This window comes from Coregonus clupeaformis, chromosome 33 (assembly GCF_020615455.1).
Source record: "Coregonus clupeaformis isolate EN_2021a chromosome 33, ASM2061545v1, whole genome shotgun sequence".
Taxonomy (NCBI): domain Eukaryota; kingdom Metazoa; phylum Chordata; class Actinopteri; order Salmoniformes; family Salmonidae; genus Coregonus; species Coregonus clupeaformis.
In genome coordinates, this window is record NC_059224.1 from 6,950,017 (window position 1) to 6,969,918 (window position 19,902).

The 19,902-nt window shown below is 43.5% G+C and overlaps 2 protein-coding genes across 4 annotated transcripts in view; one reads left to right on the forward strand and one right to left on the reverse strand.

Annotated features, from left to right (window-relative positions):
• Positions 1-9,127, forward strand: part of LOC121548575 (dihydrolipoyllysine-residue succinyltransferase component of 2-oxoglutarate dehydrogenase complex, mitochondrial-like) — a 14,031-nt gene extending 4,904 nt beyond the window's left edge. Inside the window, 12 exon segments of the mRNA XM_041860049.2 lie at positions 200-274; positions 420-475; positions 674-782; positions 927-1,055; positions 1,219-1,289; positions 1,824-1,921; positions 2,687-2,817; positions 3,450-3,523; positions 4,080-4,163; positions 4,536-4,575; positions 4,578-4,702; positions 5,843-9,127. Of these exon segments, the coding sequence (XP_041715983.2) occupies positions 200-274; positions 420-475; positions 674-782; positions 927-1,055; positions 1,219-1,289; positions 1,824-1,921; positions 2,687-2,817; positions 3,450-3,523; positions 4,080-4,163; positions 4,536-4,575; positions 4,578-4,702; positions 5,843-5,977 (1,127 nt within the window). The 3' untranslated portion in view covers positions 5,978-9,127.
• An 8,212-nt stretch (positions 9,128-17,339) lies between these two features.
• Positions 17,340-19,902, reverse strand: part of LOC121549225 (leucine-rich repeat-containing protein 74A) — a 35,328-nt gene continuing 32,765 nt past the window's right edge. For 2 of the 3 annotated variants that reach the window (XM_041861080.2, XM_041861078.2), the window contains 2 exons: positions 19,713-19,798; positions 17,340-17,485 (listed from right to left, as the gene is read on the reverse strand). In XM_041861080.2, the coding sequence (XP_041717014.2) occupies positions 17,461-17,485; positions 19,713-19,798 (111 nt within the window). In that variant the 3' untranslated portion in view covers positions 17,340-17,460. The remainder of the gene's footprint in view (positions 17,486-19,712; positions 19,799-19,902) is intronic. The other variant, XM_041861079.2, reaches the window with a different exon arrangement.

Consider the following 19,902-nt stretch of genomic DNA (forward strand, 5'->3'; position numbering starts at 1 on the left):
CAAACCCCAGTCTCGTCTGCCTTCTGGGACCTGTGTATTAAAACAACGTTTTCAAACCCCAGCCTCGTCTGCCTTCTGGGACCTGTGTATTAAAACAACGTTTTCAAACCCCAGTCTCGTCTGCCTTCTGGGACCTGTGTATTAAAACAAGTCGCTGTATTAAATAAAATCTCACTCTGACGTTTTTGTTTTCCATCAGGGGATGAAGTTGTCATCGTCAACACCCCTCCGTTCTCTGAGTCGATCACAGAAGGGGACGTGAGGTGGGAGAAAGGTAGGTGTCCTGGCTTTTTTATGTGGCGCCAGCTCATGTTTAGTATCTTGTTCCCATTGAGGTTTTGTGTAGGACAGTAACACCTACCTAGTAACACCTACCTAGTAACACCTACCTAGTAATACCTACCTTTGGTATTTTCCAGCTGTTGGAGATTCAGTAAAAGAGGATGAGGTGGTGTGTGAGATCGAGACTGATAAGGTACTGTATACACCAAGAAGTCACAAATTATAATGGAATACAAAATAGAGCCATGACTATGTTTTTAAAAGCAATTTGTGTAATAAAGAAATGGCATTGATGATCAGATATTTAGAGGAGGCGAGCTATCAAATGCTGAAATGTAGTGAGTTTGTAATTTCACCAACTGTTTGATAAGAAGAATACATTTCCTCTCAGACCTCGTTGCAGGTGCCGTCTCCGGCGGCCGGTGTGATCACGGAGCTGCTTGTGCCAGATGGAGGGAGGGTAGAGGCCGGGAATCCCCTCTTCAAACTCAAAAAAGGAGGTAGGCTCTCTCTCCCCCTTTCGTCTCTCTCATCCAACTGATCCTGTCATCGTCATACACATAGTACCAACTTGTCATTCGTATCAGGAGATGATCTGAAAATCACACAATCAGGATTTTTAATGTCTCTTCTTCTCCGGTCAGCTGCAGCAGCAGCCTCTGTCCCAGCAGCCTCTGTCCCAGCAGCGGAGGTCCCAGCCCCGGCCGCCTCTGTCCCAGCCCCGGCCGCCGTCCCTGTCGCCATGCCCACACAAGCAGCCCACGCCAAACCTGGTACGACAGCTGCTCAACTGTTACAAACGTACATCAGATTCATGTTAACTTGAGTGAAATTATAAAAATATATATATTTAAGCAGGGGGTCTAACTAACACTTTGATCATTATAAGCTTTTTTGCATAATAAAGTCTGTCTTTTGCTCTCTCTCTCTTTCTAGTTTCTGCGGTCAAGCCCACTGCCCCAGTACAAGTACCAGTAGCAGCTCATGGGACCAGGACAGAGAGCAGGGTAAGTCCTCTCCACACCAGGTCAGCCTTAGGTCAACACTCCCATACTAACAGAACAAGATGAAATAGCAGGGTGAGACCTCTCCACACCAGGTCAGCCTTAGGTCAACACTCCCATACTAACAGAACTAGATGAAATAGCAGGGTGAGACCTCTCCACACCAGGTCAGCCTTAGGTCAACACTCCCATACTAACAGAACTAGATGAAATAGCAGGGTGAGACCTCTCCACACCAGGTCAGCTTTAGGTCAACACTCCCATACTAACAGAACTAGATGAAATAGCAGGGTGAGACCTCTCCACACCAGGTCAGCTTTAGGTCAACACTTCCATACTAACAGAACTAGATGAAATAGCAGGGTGAGACCTCTCCACACCAGGTCAGCTTTAGGTCAACACTCCCATACTAACAGAACTAGATGAAATAGCAGGGAAAGGCCTTGGGCTGGTTTCAAACCAAGAGAAGTGTCTTGCTGTTTGTTTATTGAGAAACCAAACAGGTGCTCCCAACCAATTGTCTTATTATTCCTCCAGGTGAAGATGAATCGCATGAGGCTGAGGATCGCCCAGAGGCTGAAGGAGGCTCAGGAGACCTGTGCCATGCTCACCACCTTCAACGAGATAGACATGAGGTACTGTTCAATCCCACTTCGTTCATCCCCTATGGTCAAGTGGTTCCAGGCCAACAGCGGTTGCAAACATACAGATATAGACACTTAACAAATGGCGTCTTTTTTTACTCTTGTAAATGTTGTTGTTGTCCACCAAATGACCACCCAGTAGGAAGCTCCATTTAATGGTGGTTCTCTCCCATCCCTCACACCCTCCTTTAATGGTGGTTCTCTCCCATCCCCCACACCCTCCTTTAATGGTGGTTCTCTCCCATCCCCCACACCCTCCTTTAATGGTGGTTCTCTCCCATCCCTCACACCCTCCTTTAATGGTGGTTCTCTCCCATCCCCCACACCCTCCTTTAATGGTGGTTCTCTCCCATCCCCCACACCCTCCTTTAATGATGGTTCTCTCCCATCCCCCACACCCTCCTTTAATGGTGGTTCTCTCCCATCCCCCACACCCTCCTTTAATGGTGGTTCTCTCCCATCCCCCACACCCTCCTTTAATGGTGGTTCTCTCCCATCCTCACACTCTCCTTTAATGGTGGTTCTCTCCCATCCCTCACCCTCCTTTAATGGTGGTTCTCTCCCATCCCCCACACCCTCCTTTAATGGTGGTTCTCTCCCATCCCTCACACCCTCCTTTAATGGTGGTTCTCTCCCATCCCTCACACCCTCCTTTAATGGTGGTTCTCTCCCATCCCCCACACCCTCCTGTAATGGTGGTTCTCTCCCATCCCTCACACCCTCCTTTAATGGTGGTTCTCTCCCTTCCCTCCGTAGCAACATCCAGGAGATGAGGAAGCTCCATAAAGATGCTTTCCTGAAGCGACACAACATCAAGCTGGGCTTCATGTCAGCCTTCGTCAAGGCTTCAGCACACGCTCTCATGGACCAGCCTTCTGTCAATGGAGGTAAGACCCTCTACCCACAGACTGCCCCTCTACCCACAGACTGCCCCTCTACCCACAGACTGCCCCTCTACCCACAGACTACCCACAGACTGCCTCTCTAGCCACAGACTGCCCCTCTACCCACAGACTGCCCCTCTACCCACAGACTGCCCCTCTACCCACAGACTGCCCCTCTACCCACAGAGCTCTACCCACAGACTGCCTCTCTAGCCACAGACTGCCCTCTACCCACAGACTGCCCCTCTAGCCACAGACTGCCCCTCTAGCCACAGACTGCCCCTCTAGCCACAGACTGCCCTCTACCCACAGACTGCCCCTCTACCCACAGACTGCCCCTCTACCCACAGACTGCCCCTCTACCCACAGACTGCCCCTCTACCCACAGACTGCCCCTCTACCCACAGACTGCCCCTCTACCCACAGACTGCCCCTCTACCCACAGACTGCCTCTATCTCTGTTGGATAGAGTCCAAGGTATATGGGATTATGTTGCTTTGACAGCTCATAATTACTTACAAGTCTCAAACTGAATTTCTTTACCAGAGACCCCAGAATGGATGAAATGAAACAGACACAGCATTGAAGTCAAAATGTGAGAATGATGTTCATGTTTGTCTTTTTCCCCTCCCCAGTGATTGATGATACAACCAAAGAGATCGTGTACAGGGATTATGTTGACATCAGTGTGGCTGTGGCCACTCCCAAGGTAAGGCACAGACATGTGACCTTTACATTCTATTCTCTTAACTTAATGGTTTTTGTAACTGCCCCTAATTGTCATGTCTGGGTCCAGGGCTAATGGGTGGGAGGCTTGACCAAATCTAAACATGAAATAGTTGTATTCTTTATTTTCTTTTTGATTGATCATGGGCTAGTGCTCCTTGTACCGTAGAGCATTGTGTTTTGTTTTCTCTGTGCTGGTGTTCTTTTCTCTGTGCTGGTGTTCTTTTCTCTGTGCTGGTGTTCTTTTCTCTGTGCTGGTGTTATTTTCTCTCTGTTGGTGTTATTTTCTCTCTGTTGGTGTTATTTTCTCTGTGTTGGTGTTATTTTCTCTGTGTTGGTGTTATTTTCTCTGTGTTGGTGTTGTTTTCTCTGTGCTGGTGTTGTTTTCTCTGTGCTGGTGTTGTTTTCTCTGTGCTGGTGTTGTTTTCTCTGTGCTGGTGTTCTTTTCTCTTTGTTGGGTGAAAATTCTATACAAATGTAACCAGAAAAGTCTGGGTTTCTTGCTTGTAAATGTGGTCTCATCTGCTCCCCTTCACCAGGGACTGGTTGTACCGGTTATTCGCAACGTAGAGACCATGAACTTTGCTGACATTGAGAAAACCATCAACGGTCTGGGAGAGAAGGTACAACGCTTTGTTTGAATGGGATGAATGAGTCACTGTTGTAGACCATTTTTATTTTATTTCACCTTTATTTAACCAGGTAAGCCAGTTGAGAACAAGTTCTCATTTACAACTGCGACCCGGCCAAGATAAAGCAAAGCAGTGCGATTTAAAAACAACAACTACACAGAGTTACATATGGGGTAAACAAAAACATCAGTCAATAACACAATAAGATCTAACAGTTACGGTTTAAGGTTGTGCCTTTAGTCACAACATCAATAGGATGACACCACTCTGTGATAAACGGCGCCAAGAAGTTCTTCAAACGGGAGATCGATGAAAACAAATGGCGTTGAGTAAAGGCAGAACTGACTCCTGTGTTGTGTCCAGGCTCGTAACAATACACTGGCTGTGGAGGACATGGATGGGGGACCTTCACCATCAGTAACGGAGGAGTGTTCGGTTCCATGTTCGGCACGCCCATCATCAACCCACCCCAGTCTGCCATCCTGGGCATGCACGGCATCTTCGACAGGCCTGTGGCCATCGGCGGCAAGGTGGGTCACACCCGCAGTGCATGAGCTTCTGTATGTCAACAAATGAAATTCATCTCAATCCAGAAGTTGAATTGGACATTATTTGCCGCAAATGTATGCATGTTGTCATGTCAACAGTTATCATTTCTAAAATCTAGCTACTATATATTACGTTTCAATTTCAACCTCAGTCAGTTATATTATCATGATTTATTATGACTAAATGACAGTGGTACAGCCAGTTATATTATTATGACTAAATGACATTGGTACAGCCAGTTATATTATTATGACTAAATGACAGTGGTACAGCCAGTTTTATTAATATGACAGTGGTACAGCCAGTTATATTATTATGACTAAATGACAGTGGTACAGCCAGTTATATTAATATGACTAAATGACAGTGGTACAGCCAGTTATATTAATATGACTAAATGACAGTGGTACAGTCAGTTATATTATTATGACTAAATGACAGTGGTACAGCCAGTTATATTATTGTGACTAAATGACAGTGGTACAGCCAGTTATATTATTATGACTAAATGACAGTGGTACAGCCAGTTATATTAATATGACAGTGGTACAGCCAGTTATATTATTATGACTAAATGACAGTGGTACAGCCAGTTATATTAATATGACAGTGGTACAGCCAGTTATATTATTATGACAGTGGTACAGCCAGTTATATTATTATGACAGTGGTACAGCCAGTTATATTATTATGACAGTGGTACAGCCAGTTATATTATTATGACAGTGGTACAGCCAGTTATATTATTATGACAGTGGTACAGCCAGTTATATTAATATGACAGTGGTACAGCCAGTTATATTAATATGACAGTGGTACAGCCAGTTATATTATTATGACAGTGGTACAGCCAGTTATATTATTATGACAGTGGTACAGCCAGTTATATTAATATGACAGTGGTACAGCCAGTTATATTAATATGACAGTGGTACAGCCAGTTATATTATTATGACAGTGGTACAGCCAGTTATATTATTATGACAGTGGTACAGCCAGTTATATTATTATGACAGTGGTACAGCCAGTTATATTAATGACAGTGGTACAGTCAGTCAGTTGAATGGAGTAGCTACTAGTTCTTCTTATCATCTCATATTTGATCTCCCTCCCTCCATCAGGTGGAGGTCCGTCCCATGATGTACGTGGCTCTGACGTACGACCATCGGCTGGTCGACGGCAGAGAGGCCGTCACCTTCCTGCGGAAGATCAAGTCAGTGGTGGAGGACCCCCGTGTTCTACTGCTGGACATGTGATTCCAACCTCCCATCGCTGCAACGGGGGCCACGTTCAGGACGCAGTAATGCTGCCTAACATTACAGAGGGCTACGCTACAACGCAGAATCAATGAGTTAGCCAGCTAACTTTTGATCGACAACCAGGAAATAACTAGTGATATTCTGGTTCATTTAAGCTCAACTTAGATATGCGTTTTTATGGTTGTTGGGTCAATTTAGACCGTGCTTATTTCAAGGTTATCTTTCCCCCCAAAAAATAAAAAGTTATTTCAGAACATTTAGGTAAGTTAGCTGGCTCTTGTTGATCTTGCTTTGTAGTATGCTCCTCAGATAGCAGTATTGTGAATAGAGCTGACTTGATTCCTTCTTGTACCCCAGAGAGGTATGTTGGTTCTACATAATGCTCCACAACGTTGTGCCCTGCTGAACGCACCCCCCCGGCTATTTAAACATCACTCAGCATCCGTATAAAACCAACCCATCCCCCAAAAACACAAGCAACAGCTATATCTTATGTGCTGCTTTTGGTTAAAGAGAGAGAGCCTGAGTCCCTGATCCGTTTGTGCTGTTTTGCCTCTTTCGTGACAATGACAGGAGTTGACAAGAAAGGACAAATGGATATGGGACTCAGGCTAAGGGAGAGAATTTGAATGCTGCGATTATTCACTTAGTATTGGGTTTGCAGCTTAACTCAGACTGACATGTCATATTGATTCAACAGTTGGTCAACATCATACAGTGTACCACTGACTCTGATGAACCTACCAGGTCTGTTCTGTGTCAATATTAGACTGAACCTACCAGGTCTGTTCTGTGTCAATATGAGACTGAACCTACCAGGTCTGTTCTGTATCAATATTAGACTGACCCTCTGAACCTACCAGGTCTGTTCTGTGTCAATATGAGACTGAACCTACCAGGTCTGTTCTGTGTCAATATGAGACTGAACCTACCAGGTCTGTTCTGTATCAATATTAGACTGACCCTCTGATGAACCTACCAGGTCTGTTCTGTGTCAATATTAGACTGACCCTCTGAACCTACCAGGTCTGTTCTGTGTCAATATTAGACTGACCCTCTGAACCTACCAGGTCTGTTCTGTGTCAATATTAGACTGACCCTCTGAACCTACCAGGTCTGTTCTGTGTCAATATTAGACTGACCCTCTGAACCTACCAGGTCTGTTCTGTGTCAATATTAGACTGACCCTCTGATGAACCTACCAGGTCTGTTCTGTGTCAATATTAGACCTGTATGTTCAAAGCACTTACATCACTGTCTAAAGGGAACCTGGAAGTCAGCATTTCATTGGACAGTGTGCTATACCTTGTGTATCCAGTACATATGACTAATAGAAGTGAACTTGAAACTGAAAAAGAAACACATTCTTCTTCAAAACATCATGAATTTAGTGTACCTTTTTTTTTTTTTACACCAAGGTTTTCATTGAGCTGTACATGTAGTCTATCCACGCTAGTGATTTTAAAGCCAAAATGTGTTTTTATAATGCTGCCCTAAAGGAGGGCTCGGTCGGACAAGATGAAGCCCATTCTAAAGGTCCTGCTGTACTGTACGACTGTCCCATGTCATGGGTCTGTGTTTTGACAGAGCTATTCCTGGGGATAGAGAAGCCCCTTGGTAAACTGTCACCCCTGTATGTTTACTCTCTAGGCTTCCCCTTGTCGCGGTAACGTCTGTTTCTTTTGGGGGTGACTGTCCACTGAGCGGCATTGGAAATGATTGTAATCTCATCGAAACTACCACACACGTTGGGTTGCGTCCATAATGGCATCCTATTCGTTTATATAGTGCATGGCCAGGTCGCAGTCGTAAATGAGAACTTGTTCTCAACTGGCTTACCTGGTTAAATAAAGGTGAAATAAATAAAAAATAAAATAAAAAATTACAAAGGTATGGTGCCATATAGGAGTAGGGTGCCATTTCAGATGCAGACAATAGTCTTTGAGCTTTTGGTAGAAAAGATAAACCACTTTCCTTCATCTCTAGATGTGCTTCTGTCCGTCCATGAGAAGGCACCATGCTATAGAACACCCAGACGCTAGTTTTGTTCAGGATTTTATATATATATATATATATATATATACACAACTGTACAACATTCACAACAACGTTTGGGAGTAGTTTTCAAGAAGCACAAGTTAGCAGCGTGCACGATGTATTTCTCATGATAAACTCTTCTTCATTAAACCCACCCAGGAAAGAGATTCTTTCTGTGCTGTATACAATGCTTGTATGTAACTATTTAAAGAAAATGATTATAGGTAGTAGCACGTTATAACCTCGCATAGTAAAGCATTTATAATGGATTAGTAAGTAGTTTATTCATTTATGAATCGTTACTCCATAAGATGTTTAATATAGGTCGTTATAAACCATTTACTAATGATTTGTTAAGTCTTTTTGCGTGACCTCACCTAAAGTAGGTTATTTTTACTTTATACATTTACATTATTTTGTGAGGGCGGAGACTTCGCAAACCGGAACTCACAATTTCTAACGTGTATATGGACCCAGAACTAAATCACCCAACTGACAAAATGACGCAAGCATTTCGCTCTGCTAAACACGTGTATGTGACAAATAACATTTGATTTGATTTTAAGATTTTAGTTCTGGGTTAATTGAGATTTGAGTGCTTTAAGGCATGACCGCAAACCACACTTTGCTTTTGGTATAAAGGTCACTGCCAAGAAAGGCTAATGTTCAAATCATCCTCTGTGTTGCAGGCTTATTTTCTAACCATTGATATGTTCTAGGGGCCATTCTGAGACCTTAAGGATCATCAGGTACTGCTGGAATGTCTACCAATGACATGTCCATCTTTTGGTGAGAAATTACACTGGTCACTCAAAACATTTATAAATTATTTATAAAGTATAAATAGCCCACACTTTAGATTAGGTCATGCAAAAATGTTTTACTAGTGATTAGTAGATTATTTAGAAGGACTTATATTAAACATCTTATGAATGATTATTAAATACTTTAAAAGTTGTTTATAAATGTGTGAATAACTAAGTTACTAACATTTAGAAATGCGAGTAATGATGAATAAATTATTTACTAATCCATTATAAATGCGTTACTACGTGGAGTTATTATATAGTGCTACCAATAACATTAAAACATCTTAAGAGTTTTAATTTACAGATGCTTGTCTTGGGTTTTTCTTCCTCTCTGAGAATATCTAATATATTTATATAGCCCTTCCTGCAGCAACATGGATCACCTTAGAGCAAGCAGAAGCACCGTGGCAAGGAAAAGGAAGATTCGTTTTAAATGTAGTGTTCAGCACATCGCACATCCAGTAACATGGAGGTGCTGAGTACAAAAAAATGTAAGCATATTAAATAAAGGATAGATGCACCATGGGAAATGTTAGACAAAACGGTGGGAACATTTATCAGTGTCTATTCTTCATTTCATAAGGAAAATGAATAAGTGAGGAACCAGTCAACCAGACCATGTACCCCTCCTGCTCTTGATGTATTGGTAACAGGGTATAATTGAACGGACAATCTGCAGTTCAAACAATATCAAAGGGTACACCCCGCCACTTTCGTTTAACAGCTGAGGGATTGGGCTGGAGATGAACAAATCTCAAATTCATAGACCGAGCTATAGATGCATGGTCTGGCCATCCATGATATCAACATGATAGTTTTAACCATGTATTAAGGCTAAACAGTATTTGTTTACAATTGCATTGTTTACAAACAATGGAGTAAAACATGCTTATATTTTGGGTGTGACAGTTGAACTAAACTCATGAGGCATAATTTATATTGTTCAAGAATCCAAAATTGGATGTAGCTATCGCAGATTGTCCCTTTAAAGAGGAAGCGGGAACAGAACATTTTGTTCCTTAGCTTCTCTGTCATTACACTGCTGGACTGCACCCAAATGAATCCTAACCCAGAGCTGGATCTGGGCCCTGTTCATTAAGGCACACTGTAGCAAAACCTGTTTCAATGGAAAGGGGAAACAAGCAGTTCTTAATGAGTCCAGATAGTCCCTCCCTGTTTGTCTGTCTGTTTTCTTCCCTTTGGTGCCTAATGAAGACGACCCTGATCTTCAAAGCTAATTATCGTAGCGCTCTGCTGTTCTCTAGAAGCCTCAGAATAATGGGCTCACCTCACTAACAGAGAGTCTTGAGGGTTGCTTGGCCCGGCCCTTCCTCCCCTCTCTTCACGGACGTTCCCCTCAAGTGCCTGCAGCTGCCTCAGTAAGGTGAGCACCCTCCACTCTGTTTACTTTAATAATCACGGAGGACAATGGCTATTAATGCTGCGTCTTTGTTTCTGTGCCAGAACCTGCACAAACGTCTGAACAACGCCATTTGGAAGGAGAAAAAAACACGGGTTCGTTCATTATGTCGGACACAAAATAAATAAAACAAATATCCTGATGTTAGATTAGCATGAGAATACAGGAGGCCTTGATGATTCATGAATACAGGAAACAATAACACCATAGGGGTCTTTAATTTAATTATTTACTTCTATTGGCCACTCAAGATTCCATTAGCGCTATCGAGATGATTTTTAATGCGCTGAATCCGCTCTATTAGGCCAAGCCAGTGCTGCGATGTGCATAGATCTCCTAGGGGGTTCGTTCTGTTGTTTTGTCTCGTCTTGAACATTTGGCCCAACATGTGAATATCCAATGGAGCCTGTTCAATATGACGAGGCATTCAAGGCTTTGTGTTGATTCAGATGAAAGATGGACCATTAGGAACGGGAGAGCTAGATATTTGTTTTCATTAAGCCAACATCAGAGAGGTAATTTACCTAAATTATTCTGTTATTTTTTTTCCATCTTTCGAACAGGCCTGTTGGCATAAACAGTGCCTTCAGAAAGTATTCACATGCCTCGACTTTTTCCACATTTTGTTGTGTTCCAGCCTGAATTTAAAATTGATTAAATTGAGATGGTTTGTCACTGGCCTACACACAATACCCATAATGTAAAAGTGGAATTATGTTTTTAGAAATGTTTACAAATTAATAAAAACTGAAAAGCTGAAATGTCTTGAGTCAATAGTATTCAACCCCTTTTGTTATGGCGAGCCTAAATAAGTTCAGGATGTGTTTTTGCTTACCAAGTCACATTAGTTGCATGGACTGTGCAATGATAGTGTTTAACATGATTTTTGAATGACTGCCTCATCTCTGTACCCAATACATACTGTACAATTATCTGTAAGGTCCCTCAGTCGAGCAGGGAATTTCAAACACAGATTCAACCACAAAGACCAGGGATGTTTTCCAATGCCTCGCAAAGAAGGGCACCTATTGGTAGATGGGTAGAAATAAAACTAGCAGACATCGAAAATGGCAAAGAAATCAACTTTATGTCCTGAATACAAAGCATTATGTTTGGGGCAAATCCAACACAACACTGAGAACCACTGTTCACATTTTCAAGCATGGTGGTGGCTGCATCATGTTATGGGTATGCTTGTCATCGGCAAGGACTAGGGAGTTTTTAAGGATAAAAAGAAACAGAATAGAGCTAAGCACAGGCAAAATCCTAGAGGAAAACCTGGTTCAGTCTGCTTTCCAACAGACACTGGAAGACAAATTCACCTTTCAGCAGGACAATAACCCAAAACACAAGGCCAAATATACACTGGAGTTGTTTACCAAGATTTGAATGTTCCTGAGTGGCCTAGTTACAGTTTTGACTTTAATCGGCTTGAAAATCTATAGCAAGACTTGAAAATGGCTGTCTAGCGATGATCAACAACCAACTTCACAGAGCTTGAATAATTTTTTAAAGAATAATGTGCAAATATTGTACAATCCAGGTGTGCAAAGTTCGTAGAGTTCTCAGAGGTGTAATCACTGCCAAAGGTGATTCTAACATGTATTGACTCAGGGGGTTGAATACTTATGTAATTAAGATATATTCGTGTTTTATTTGGTCAAACTTTACTTGACACCCAGCGTCATAACACGTTATGACACGATCATAACCATGTCAAAGTATGTCAATATGTCTTAACAGATGATGTAACTTGTCATAACCTGTCATATGTTCATAACACTGTCATGACACATATATTTAGACCTGTTTTGATATATATTGCGTTAAAACCCACAAAACCTAACCACACAAGGCAAAACATTCCATTACACCATAGTCTACCTGTCAACAGTATGTTTATGTTATACAACATTTTCAGAAATTGACCATATTAAGTTATAATTGTAATTGAGCACACATTGATGCACTTACCATAATGTTCTGTTGCTGATGACTGGTATGAATGCAGGAGCAGATTTCAGGAGCACCCTCATGTTGACTGATGACTGACATAAGGGCATGCACGTGATAGGCCTCTCTGGCCTATATGATTATGATGGTCACAATGCTTCTTGACAGTGTCATGAAGGTTATTTTCTTAGTCCAAGTAAAGTGACACGGGATTGGTCATAAGGATGGTCATAGTTCATTACAACAACAAAGGACTTAAGAAACAATCTTTCAAATGAAAGGAAACTTCTTGGTAGGGAAAAAAACGAATTTGAATAAATGTGGGTTTTGACACTCTTATGTAGGTGTCATAACCAGCCATAAAATAATGCAATGTGTCACAGGTGTAAATATATGGGTCATGACAGTGTTATGACCATATTATGACAGGTTATGACAATAGATGTCAGCTGTTATGACATGGTAATGACCGTGCCATAACGTATTATGACGCTGGGTGTCAAGTAAAGCGTTACCTTTTATTTTTCAGGATTTTTTAAAAACAAACGTTTGAATTTTTCTTCCACTTTGTCATGACAGAGTATTTTGTGTAGATCATCGTTGACAAAATATGACAATTAAATCCATTTTAATCCCAAGTACTCACGGGTGTGAATACTTTCTAAAGGCACTGTGGTCTTGCTACTCTCTGTAGCGAGTTCATCTCGGTGGGTTAGTGGACCTACACCCCAACCCGAGTACACCGTTCGGCCACCTCTGGTCTCTTGGCCCTCCCACCCCTACGTGAGGGCATCTTCCGGTCAGCCCAGTCTAAGCTCTTCTCTGTCCTGGCACCCCAATGGTGGAACCAGCTTCCCCCAACAGTAGTGGACCTACGTTGCGTTTAGTGTCTAAAGTTCTATTTTTATAACAGATACAACTTCTTCAATTAGGGATAGAGCTGGGTTATACCCTGTTGTATCTATTTTAATGCAGTATTACCATTACTATTCCATGTCTTCTAGGGGTTCAAACCTCTCCTCGGGGACCCCCCCCCCCCAGCCATTCCATGCATTTGATCTATTCCAGTGCTAGCACAACTAATTCAACTAGACTCCCGAGTGGCGCAGTGGTCTAAGGCGCTGCATCGGAGTGCTAGCTGTGCCACTAGAGATCCTGGTTCGAGTCCAGGCTCGGTCGCAGCCGGCCGCGACCGGGAGAACCATGGGGCGGCGCGCAATTGGTCCAGGGTCGTCCAAGGTAGGGGAGGGTTTGGCCGGCAGGGATGTGGGTTCGTTTCACGGGGGGCCAGTATGAAAAAAAACAAAAAAACAAACATGTATGTATTCACTAACTGTAAGTCGCTCTGGATAAGAGCGTCTGCTAAATGACTAAAATGTAAATGTAGTCATATAATCATCACACCCTTGATGAATTAGGTGGATCAGTGAGCTAGTTCAGGGCTACACGTCTGGGGTACCTGAGGACCAACTATCTTATAGTGTCAAATGAAGCTGATGTATCTTGCGTAATGCTTCATAAAACAGTATTAAAGCAACGTTTTTACGTTTCAAAATCTCTATCTTGGTGCAGTAGTGCTCTTTACTCGAGAGCAATGAACAGCTATCAGGTTAGCAGAGGACACGGGCACCACAATATCCCGCACCTTGATGTCAAGTGCATCAGATCCACCATTTTTTTTTTTTTTTCATTAGCGATGGGTAGGCCGTTACCAATACAATGGGTATCTTCCCATTGAGAAACGTAGCGCCAAATCAAATCCATTTTAAAGAACAAAAGCCTTTGAACCAGATATTCCTCACATGACAGTCCAACAGCAAATGAAACCAATCCGTGGGCTAAAAGCACTTTAGGAAACAAGTGGTTGTAGATATGTTCCATCCATTATCTGAGCTGAACACACAGCTGTCGCATCAAACATCATCATCATCGTCATCTGAGGAGTTGTGCTTTTATGACTCATACCAGAGCAACAGAGACAGTCAGGGTGGGGTCATTTCCAGTTGAATTCCAATCAATGGCGAACGTGCATAAAGATGGCAGAATTCCGATGTGACGCCATTGTTCTAGCACTATCCATATAGTTCAATGTGCCTATAAATCAGCATTATCTTATTTTTTTTCAATTTACCTGGTGTCTCTGAGCTAAAATTGGAATCATGTATACTGTGCTAATGACCATACTCTAAAAGGGGAACAGAGAGCGATGAGAACTGGTAAGTACAGCCTTTATACACTGCCGCTACTCAGACAGTACACTGAGATTCCCTGTTCAATTTGGAATTAGAATTAGGTTAACGTTCTGAATTGAAATGGGACTGAGCCCAGCCCTGCTACAGTACGTGCAGTAGGCTATGCAAACCATGCCGTTTGACCTCCTCCTCACAGAGACCGACCCACCCAGGTCATGGCAACGATGTGAGCGACCGGGATTGGAACCCTGTTGTCCTGTGCCACATACAAGACTTGCCGCTGAGCTAGGCAGGCACAGTTACCCATCAGCTGAGCGTAGCTCACCAAACCACAGACACGGTTACTCACCAGGTAGCTCACCAAACCACAGACACGGTTACTCACCAGGTAGCTCGCCAAACCACAGACACGGTTACTCACCAGGTAGCTCGCCAAACCACAGACAAGGTTACTTACCAGGTAGCTCACCAAACCACAGACACGGTTACTCACCAGGTAGCTCGCCAAACCACAGACACGGTTACTTACCAGGTAGCTCATCAAACCACAGACACGGTTACTCACCAGGTAGCTCACCAAACCACAGACACGGTTACTCACCAGGTAGCTCGCCAAACCACAGACACGGTTACTCACCAGGTAGCTCGCCAAACCACAGACACGGTTACTCACCAGGTAGCTCGCCAAACCACAGACACGGTTACTCACCAGGTAGCTCACCAAACCACAGACACGGTTACTCACCAGGTAGCTCACCAAACCACAGACACGGTTACTCACCAGGTAGCTCACCAAACCACAGACATGGTTACTCACCAGGTAGCTCGCCAAACCACAGACACGGTTACTCACCAGGTAGCTCACCAAACCACATACACGATTACTCACCAGGTAGCTCACCAAACCACAGACATGGTTACTCACCAGGTAGCTCGCCAAACCACAGACACGGTTACTCACCAGGTAGCTCACCAAACCACAGACACTGTTACTTACCAGGTAGCTCACCAAACCACAGACACGGTTACTCACCAGGTAGCTCACCAAACCACAGACACGGTTACTCACCTGGTAGCTCGCCAAACCACAGACACGGTTACTCACCAGGTAGCTCGCCAAACCACAGACACGGTTACTTACCAGGTAGCTCACCAAACCACAGACACGGTTACTCACCAGGTAGCTCGCCAAACCACAGACACGGTTACTTACCAGGTAGCTCACCAAACCACAGACACGGTTACTCACCAGGTAGCTCACCAAACCACAGACACGGTTACTCACCAGGTAGCTCGCCAAACCACAGACACGGTTACTCACCAGGTAGCTCGCCAAACCACAGACACGGTTACTCACCAGGTAGCTCGCCAAACCACAGACACGGTTACTCACCAGGTAGCTCACCAAACCACATACACGTTTACTCACCAGGTAGCTCACCAAACCACAGACATGGTTACTCACCAGGTAGCTCGCCAAACCACAGACACGGTTACTCACCAGGTAGCTCACCAAACCACAGACACGGTTACTCACCAGGTAGCTCACCAAACCACAGACACTGTTACTTACCAGGTAGCTCACCAAACCACAGACACGGTTACTCACCAGGTAGCTCACCAAACCACAGACACGGTTACTCACCAGGTAGCTCACCAAACCACAGACACAGTTACTCACCAGGTAGCTCACCAAACCACCTCTGATTTAGGCGAAGCCTTCTCAGCTACCTAAAGTGTCTCTCCATAATCTCTCCATAAAGAAATACACCTTGAGACACAATCAGCCTTATTTCCACCCAACGCGGTGCCTGCATAAGTAATGATCTGCCTGCATATTCATCAGGAGTATCTGTTCATCCATCTCCTTTACAGGCCATGCATACATTCACAAAGCAGACACACGATCGGTTGCATCTGGCCCTATTCTTCCTGCCTCCCTCTGCATGTCTTTTAGAATGCCTGGACCAACGTCTCCTATTCTTCCTCCTCCTGCCTCTGTCTGTGTATCTCTCTCTGGATGTATTGTTGTCATAGCAGAAGATTAATGCTGGCTGTAGAACGGGCCGGAGTGATGAGATTAATGCTGGCTGTAGAACGGGCCGGAGTGATGAGATTAATGCTGGCTGTAGAATGGGCCGGAGTGATGAGATTAATGCTGGCTGTAGAATGGGCCGGAGTTATGAGATTAATGCTGGCTGTAGAACGGGCCGGAGTGATGACATTAATGCTGGCTGTAGAACGGGCTGGAGTGATGAGATTAATGCTGGCTGTAGAACGGGCTGGAGTGATGAGATTAATGCTGGCTGTAGAACGGGCCGGAGTGATGACATTAATGCTGGCTTTAGAATGGGCCGGAATTACGAGATTAATGCTGGCTGTAGAATGGGCCGGAATTACGAGATTAATGCTGGCTGTAGAACGGGCCGGAATTACGAGATTAATGCTGGCTGTAGAATGGGCCGGAATTACGAGATTAATGCTGGCTGTAGAACGGGCCGGAGTGATGAGATTAATGCTGGCTGTAGAATGGGCCGGAGTGATGAGATTAATGCTGGCTGTAGAACGGGCCGGAGTGATGAGATTAATGCTGGCTGTAGAACGGGCCGGAGTGATGAGATTAATGCTGGCTGTAGAACGGGCCGGAGTGATGAGATTAATGCTGGCTGTAGAACAAGCCGGAGTGATGAGATTAATGCTGGATGTAGAACGGGCCGGAGTGATGAAGAGAGACAGGAAGAGAGAGAGACGGGGCTCGGGAACACCTGGCTGAACTGACGTGCCCTCCCTGTGTGCAGCTGGCTGGGGTTAAAGGTTTGAGTGGGGAAGATGAGTGTAGATCCCTACAATACAACCTTGAATATTCAGTTTTGTTTGTTTGTTCGTTGGTGCATCTGTGTGTTTCTGTGCATGCAAACACAACACCATTCTACAAGGACACAATCCTATTCAGACTGCCGTTTATTACAGCATCTCTTTCTTGTCGTCCTCCATCTTGTTCCCTTCTTAGGCCCAGTGACCACTGTCTGTCCTGCTTCTCTCGCTGTCCTTTTCACTACCGGTGGCTGCCTATGACTGCTCAGCAAACTGACTGCTGCAAGACATGGAGCACACAGGGAGAGCAATGACAAGACGGTCCATTAAATAGTGCTGTGGACACAAAACACATTTGACTCTGTGTACAAACTAAGACCTTATAATCAACTTAAAGGGACAACCTGTAGTTGAAACAATAATAAAGCGGCGTCCCCGCCTCTGTTTTGATAAACAGCTGAGGGATTGGGCTGGAGAAATATAACCACTCTCAGATTAGTAGACAGAGCAATGGATGGAAGGACGGACCATCCATGAGATACAATTATAGATTAAACATGTAATAAAGCTATACGAAGTTTGTTTACATTGACTTACATTGAACAAAAATATACAGTTGAAGTCGGAAGTTTACATACACTTAGGTTGGAGTCATTAAAACTTGTTTTTTCAACCACTCCACAAATTTCTTGTTCACAAACTATAGTTTTGGCAAGTCTTTTAGGACATCTACTTTGTGCATGACACATGTCATTTTACAGACAGATTATTTCACTTATAATTCTCTGTATCACAATTCCAGTGGGTCAGAAGTTGACATACACTAAGTTGACTGTGCCTTTAAACAGCTTGGAAAATTCCAGAAAATGACTTAGATGGCTTTAGAAGCTTCTGATATGCTAATTGACATAATTTGAGTCAATTGGTGGTGTATCTGTGGATGTATTTCAAGGCCTAATTCAAACTCAGTGCCTCTTTGCTTGACATCATGGGAAAATCAAAAGAAATCAGCCAAGACCTCAGAAAAAACATTGTAGACCTCCACAAGTCTGGTTCATCCTTGGGAGCAATTTCCAAACGCCTGAAGGTACCACGTTCATCTGTACAAACAATAGTACGCAAGTATAAACACCATGGGACCACGCAGCCGTCATACCGCTCAGGAAGGAGACGCGTTCTGTCTCCTAGAGATGAACATACTTTGGTGCAAAAAGTGCAAATCAATCCCAGAACAACAGCAAAGGACCTTGTGAAGATGCTGGAGGGAACAGGTACAAAAGTATCTATATCCACAGTAAAACGAGTCCTATATCGACATAACCTGAAAGGCCACTCAGCAAGGAAGAAGCCACTGCTCCAAAACCGCCATAAAAAAGCAAGACTACGGTTTGCAACTGCACATGGGGACAAAGATTGTACTTTTTGGAGAAATGTCCTCTGTTCTGATGAAACAAAAATAGAACTGTTTGGCCATAATGACCATCGTTATGTTTGGTGGAGAAAGGGGGCGGCTTGCAAGCCGAAGAACACCATCCCAACCGTGAAACACGGGGGTGGCAGCATCATGCTGTGGGGGTCCTTTGCTGCAGGAGGGCTTGGTGCACTTCACAAAATAGATGGCATCATGAGGAAGGAATATTATGTGGATATATTGAAGCAACATCTCAAGACATCAGTCAGGAAGTTCAAGCTTGGTCGCAAATGGGTCTTCCAAATGGACAATGACCCCAAGCAAAGTTGTGGCAAAATGGCTTAAGGACAACAAAGTCAAGGTATTGGAGTGGCCATCACAAAGCCCTGACCTCAATCATATAGAAAATGTGTGGGCAGAACTGAAAAAGCGTGTGCGAGCAAGGAGGCCTACAAACCTGACTCAGTTACACCAGCTCTGTCAGGAGGAATGGACCAAAATTCAACCAATTTATTGTGGGAAGCTTGTGGAAGGCATCCCGAAACGTTTGACCCAAGTTAAACAATTTAAAGGCAATGCTACCAAATACTAATTGAGTGTATGTAAACTTCTGACCCACTGGGAATGTGATGAAAGAAATAAAAGCTGAAATACATAATTCTCTCTACTATTATTCTGACATTTCACATTCTTAAAATAAAGTGGTGATCCTAATTGACCTAAGACAGGGAATTTTTTACTAGGATTAAATGTCAGGAATTGTGAAAAACTGAGTTTAAATGTATTTGGCTAAGGTGTATGTAAACTTCCGACTTCAACTGTATTTTGGGTTCTGATGGGGTACAACAGTTGAACTAAGCTCATGAGGCATTTATAAGTTATACTCTTCACGAATCAATTGGTATATCATTAATTTATAAATCAAAGAATGGATGTAGCAACTACGAATTGCCCTTTAAGCTTTTCTCTGGGCAGATTCTGGACGAGGGAAACTGATCTCAGTGAGATTGGACTACGCTCTTAACCCATGCATGACGTCCACTACAGTGGATAGATATTCCAGTACATGTATTTAGTGATTAGAGTTGAGACCCACCTGTAGTTTATCCTGCCTGTACAGTCCTTGTCAAAGTGCTGTATCAGCCACTCCAGCTGGTGTTGATCCAAGGGTATGTTAGCATGCTGCAATACACAAACACAATGGTTAGCTTTACCACCATATTCAAAAGAATTGGTTGATTTGATCTTGTTGATTGATTGATCTAGTCATGTTCAATCAATTGTGA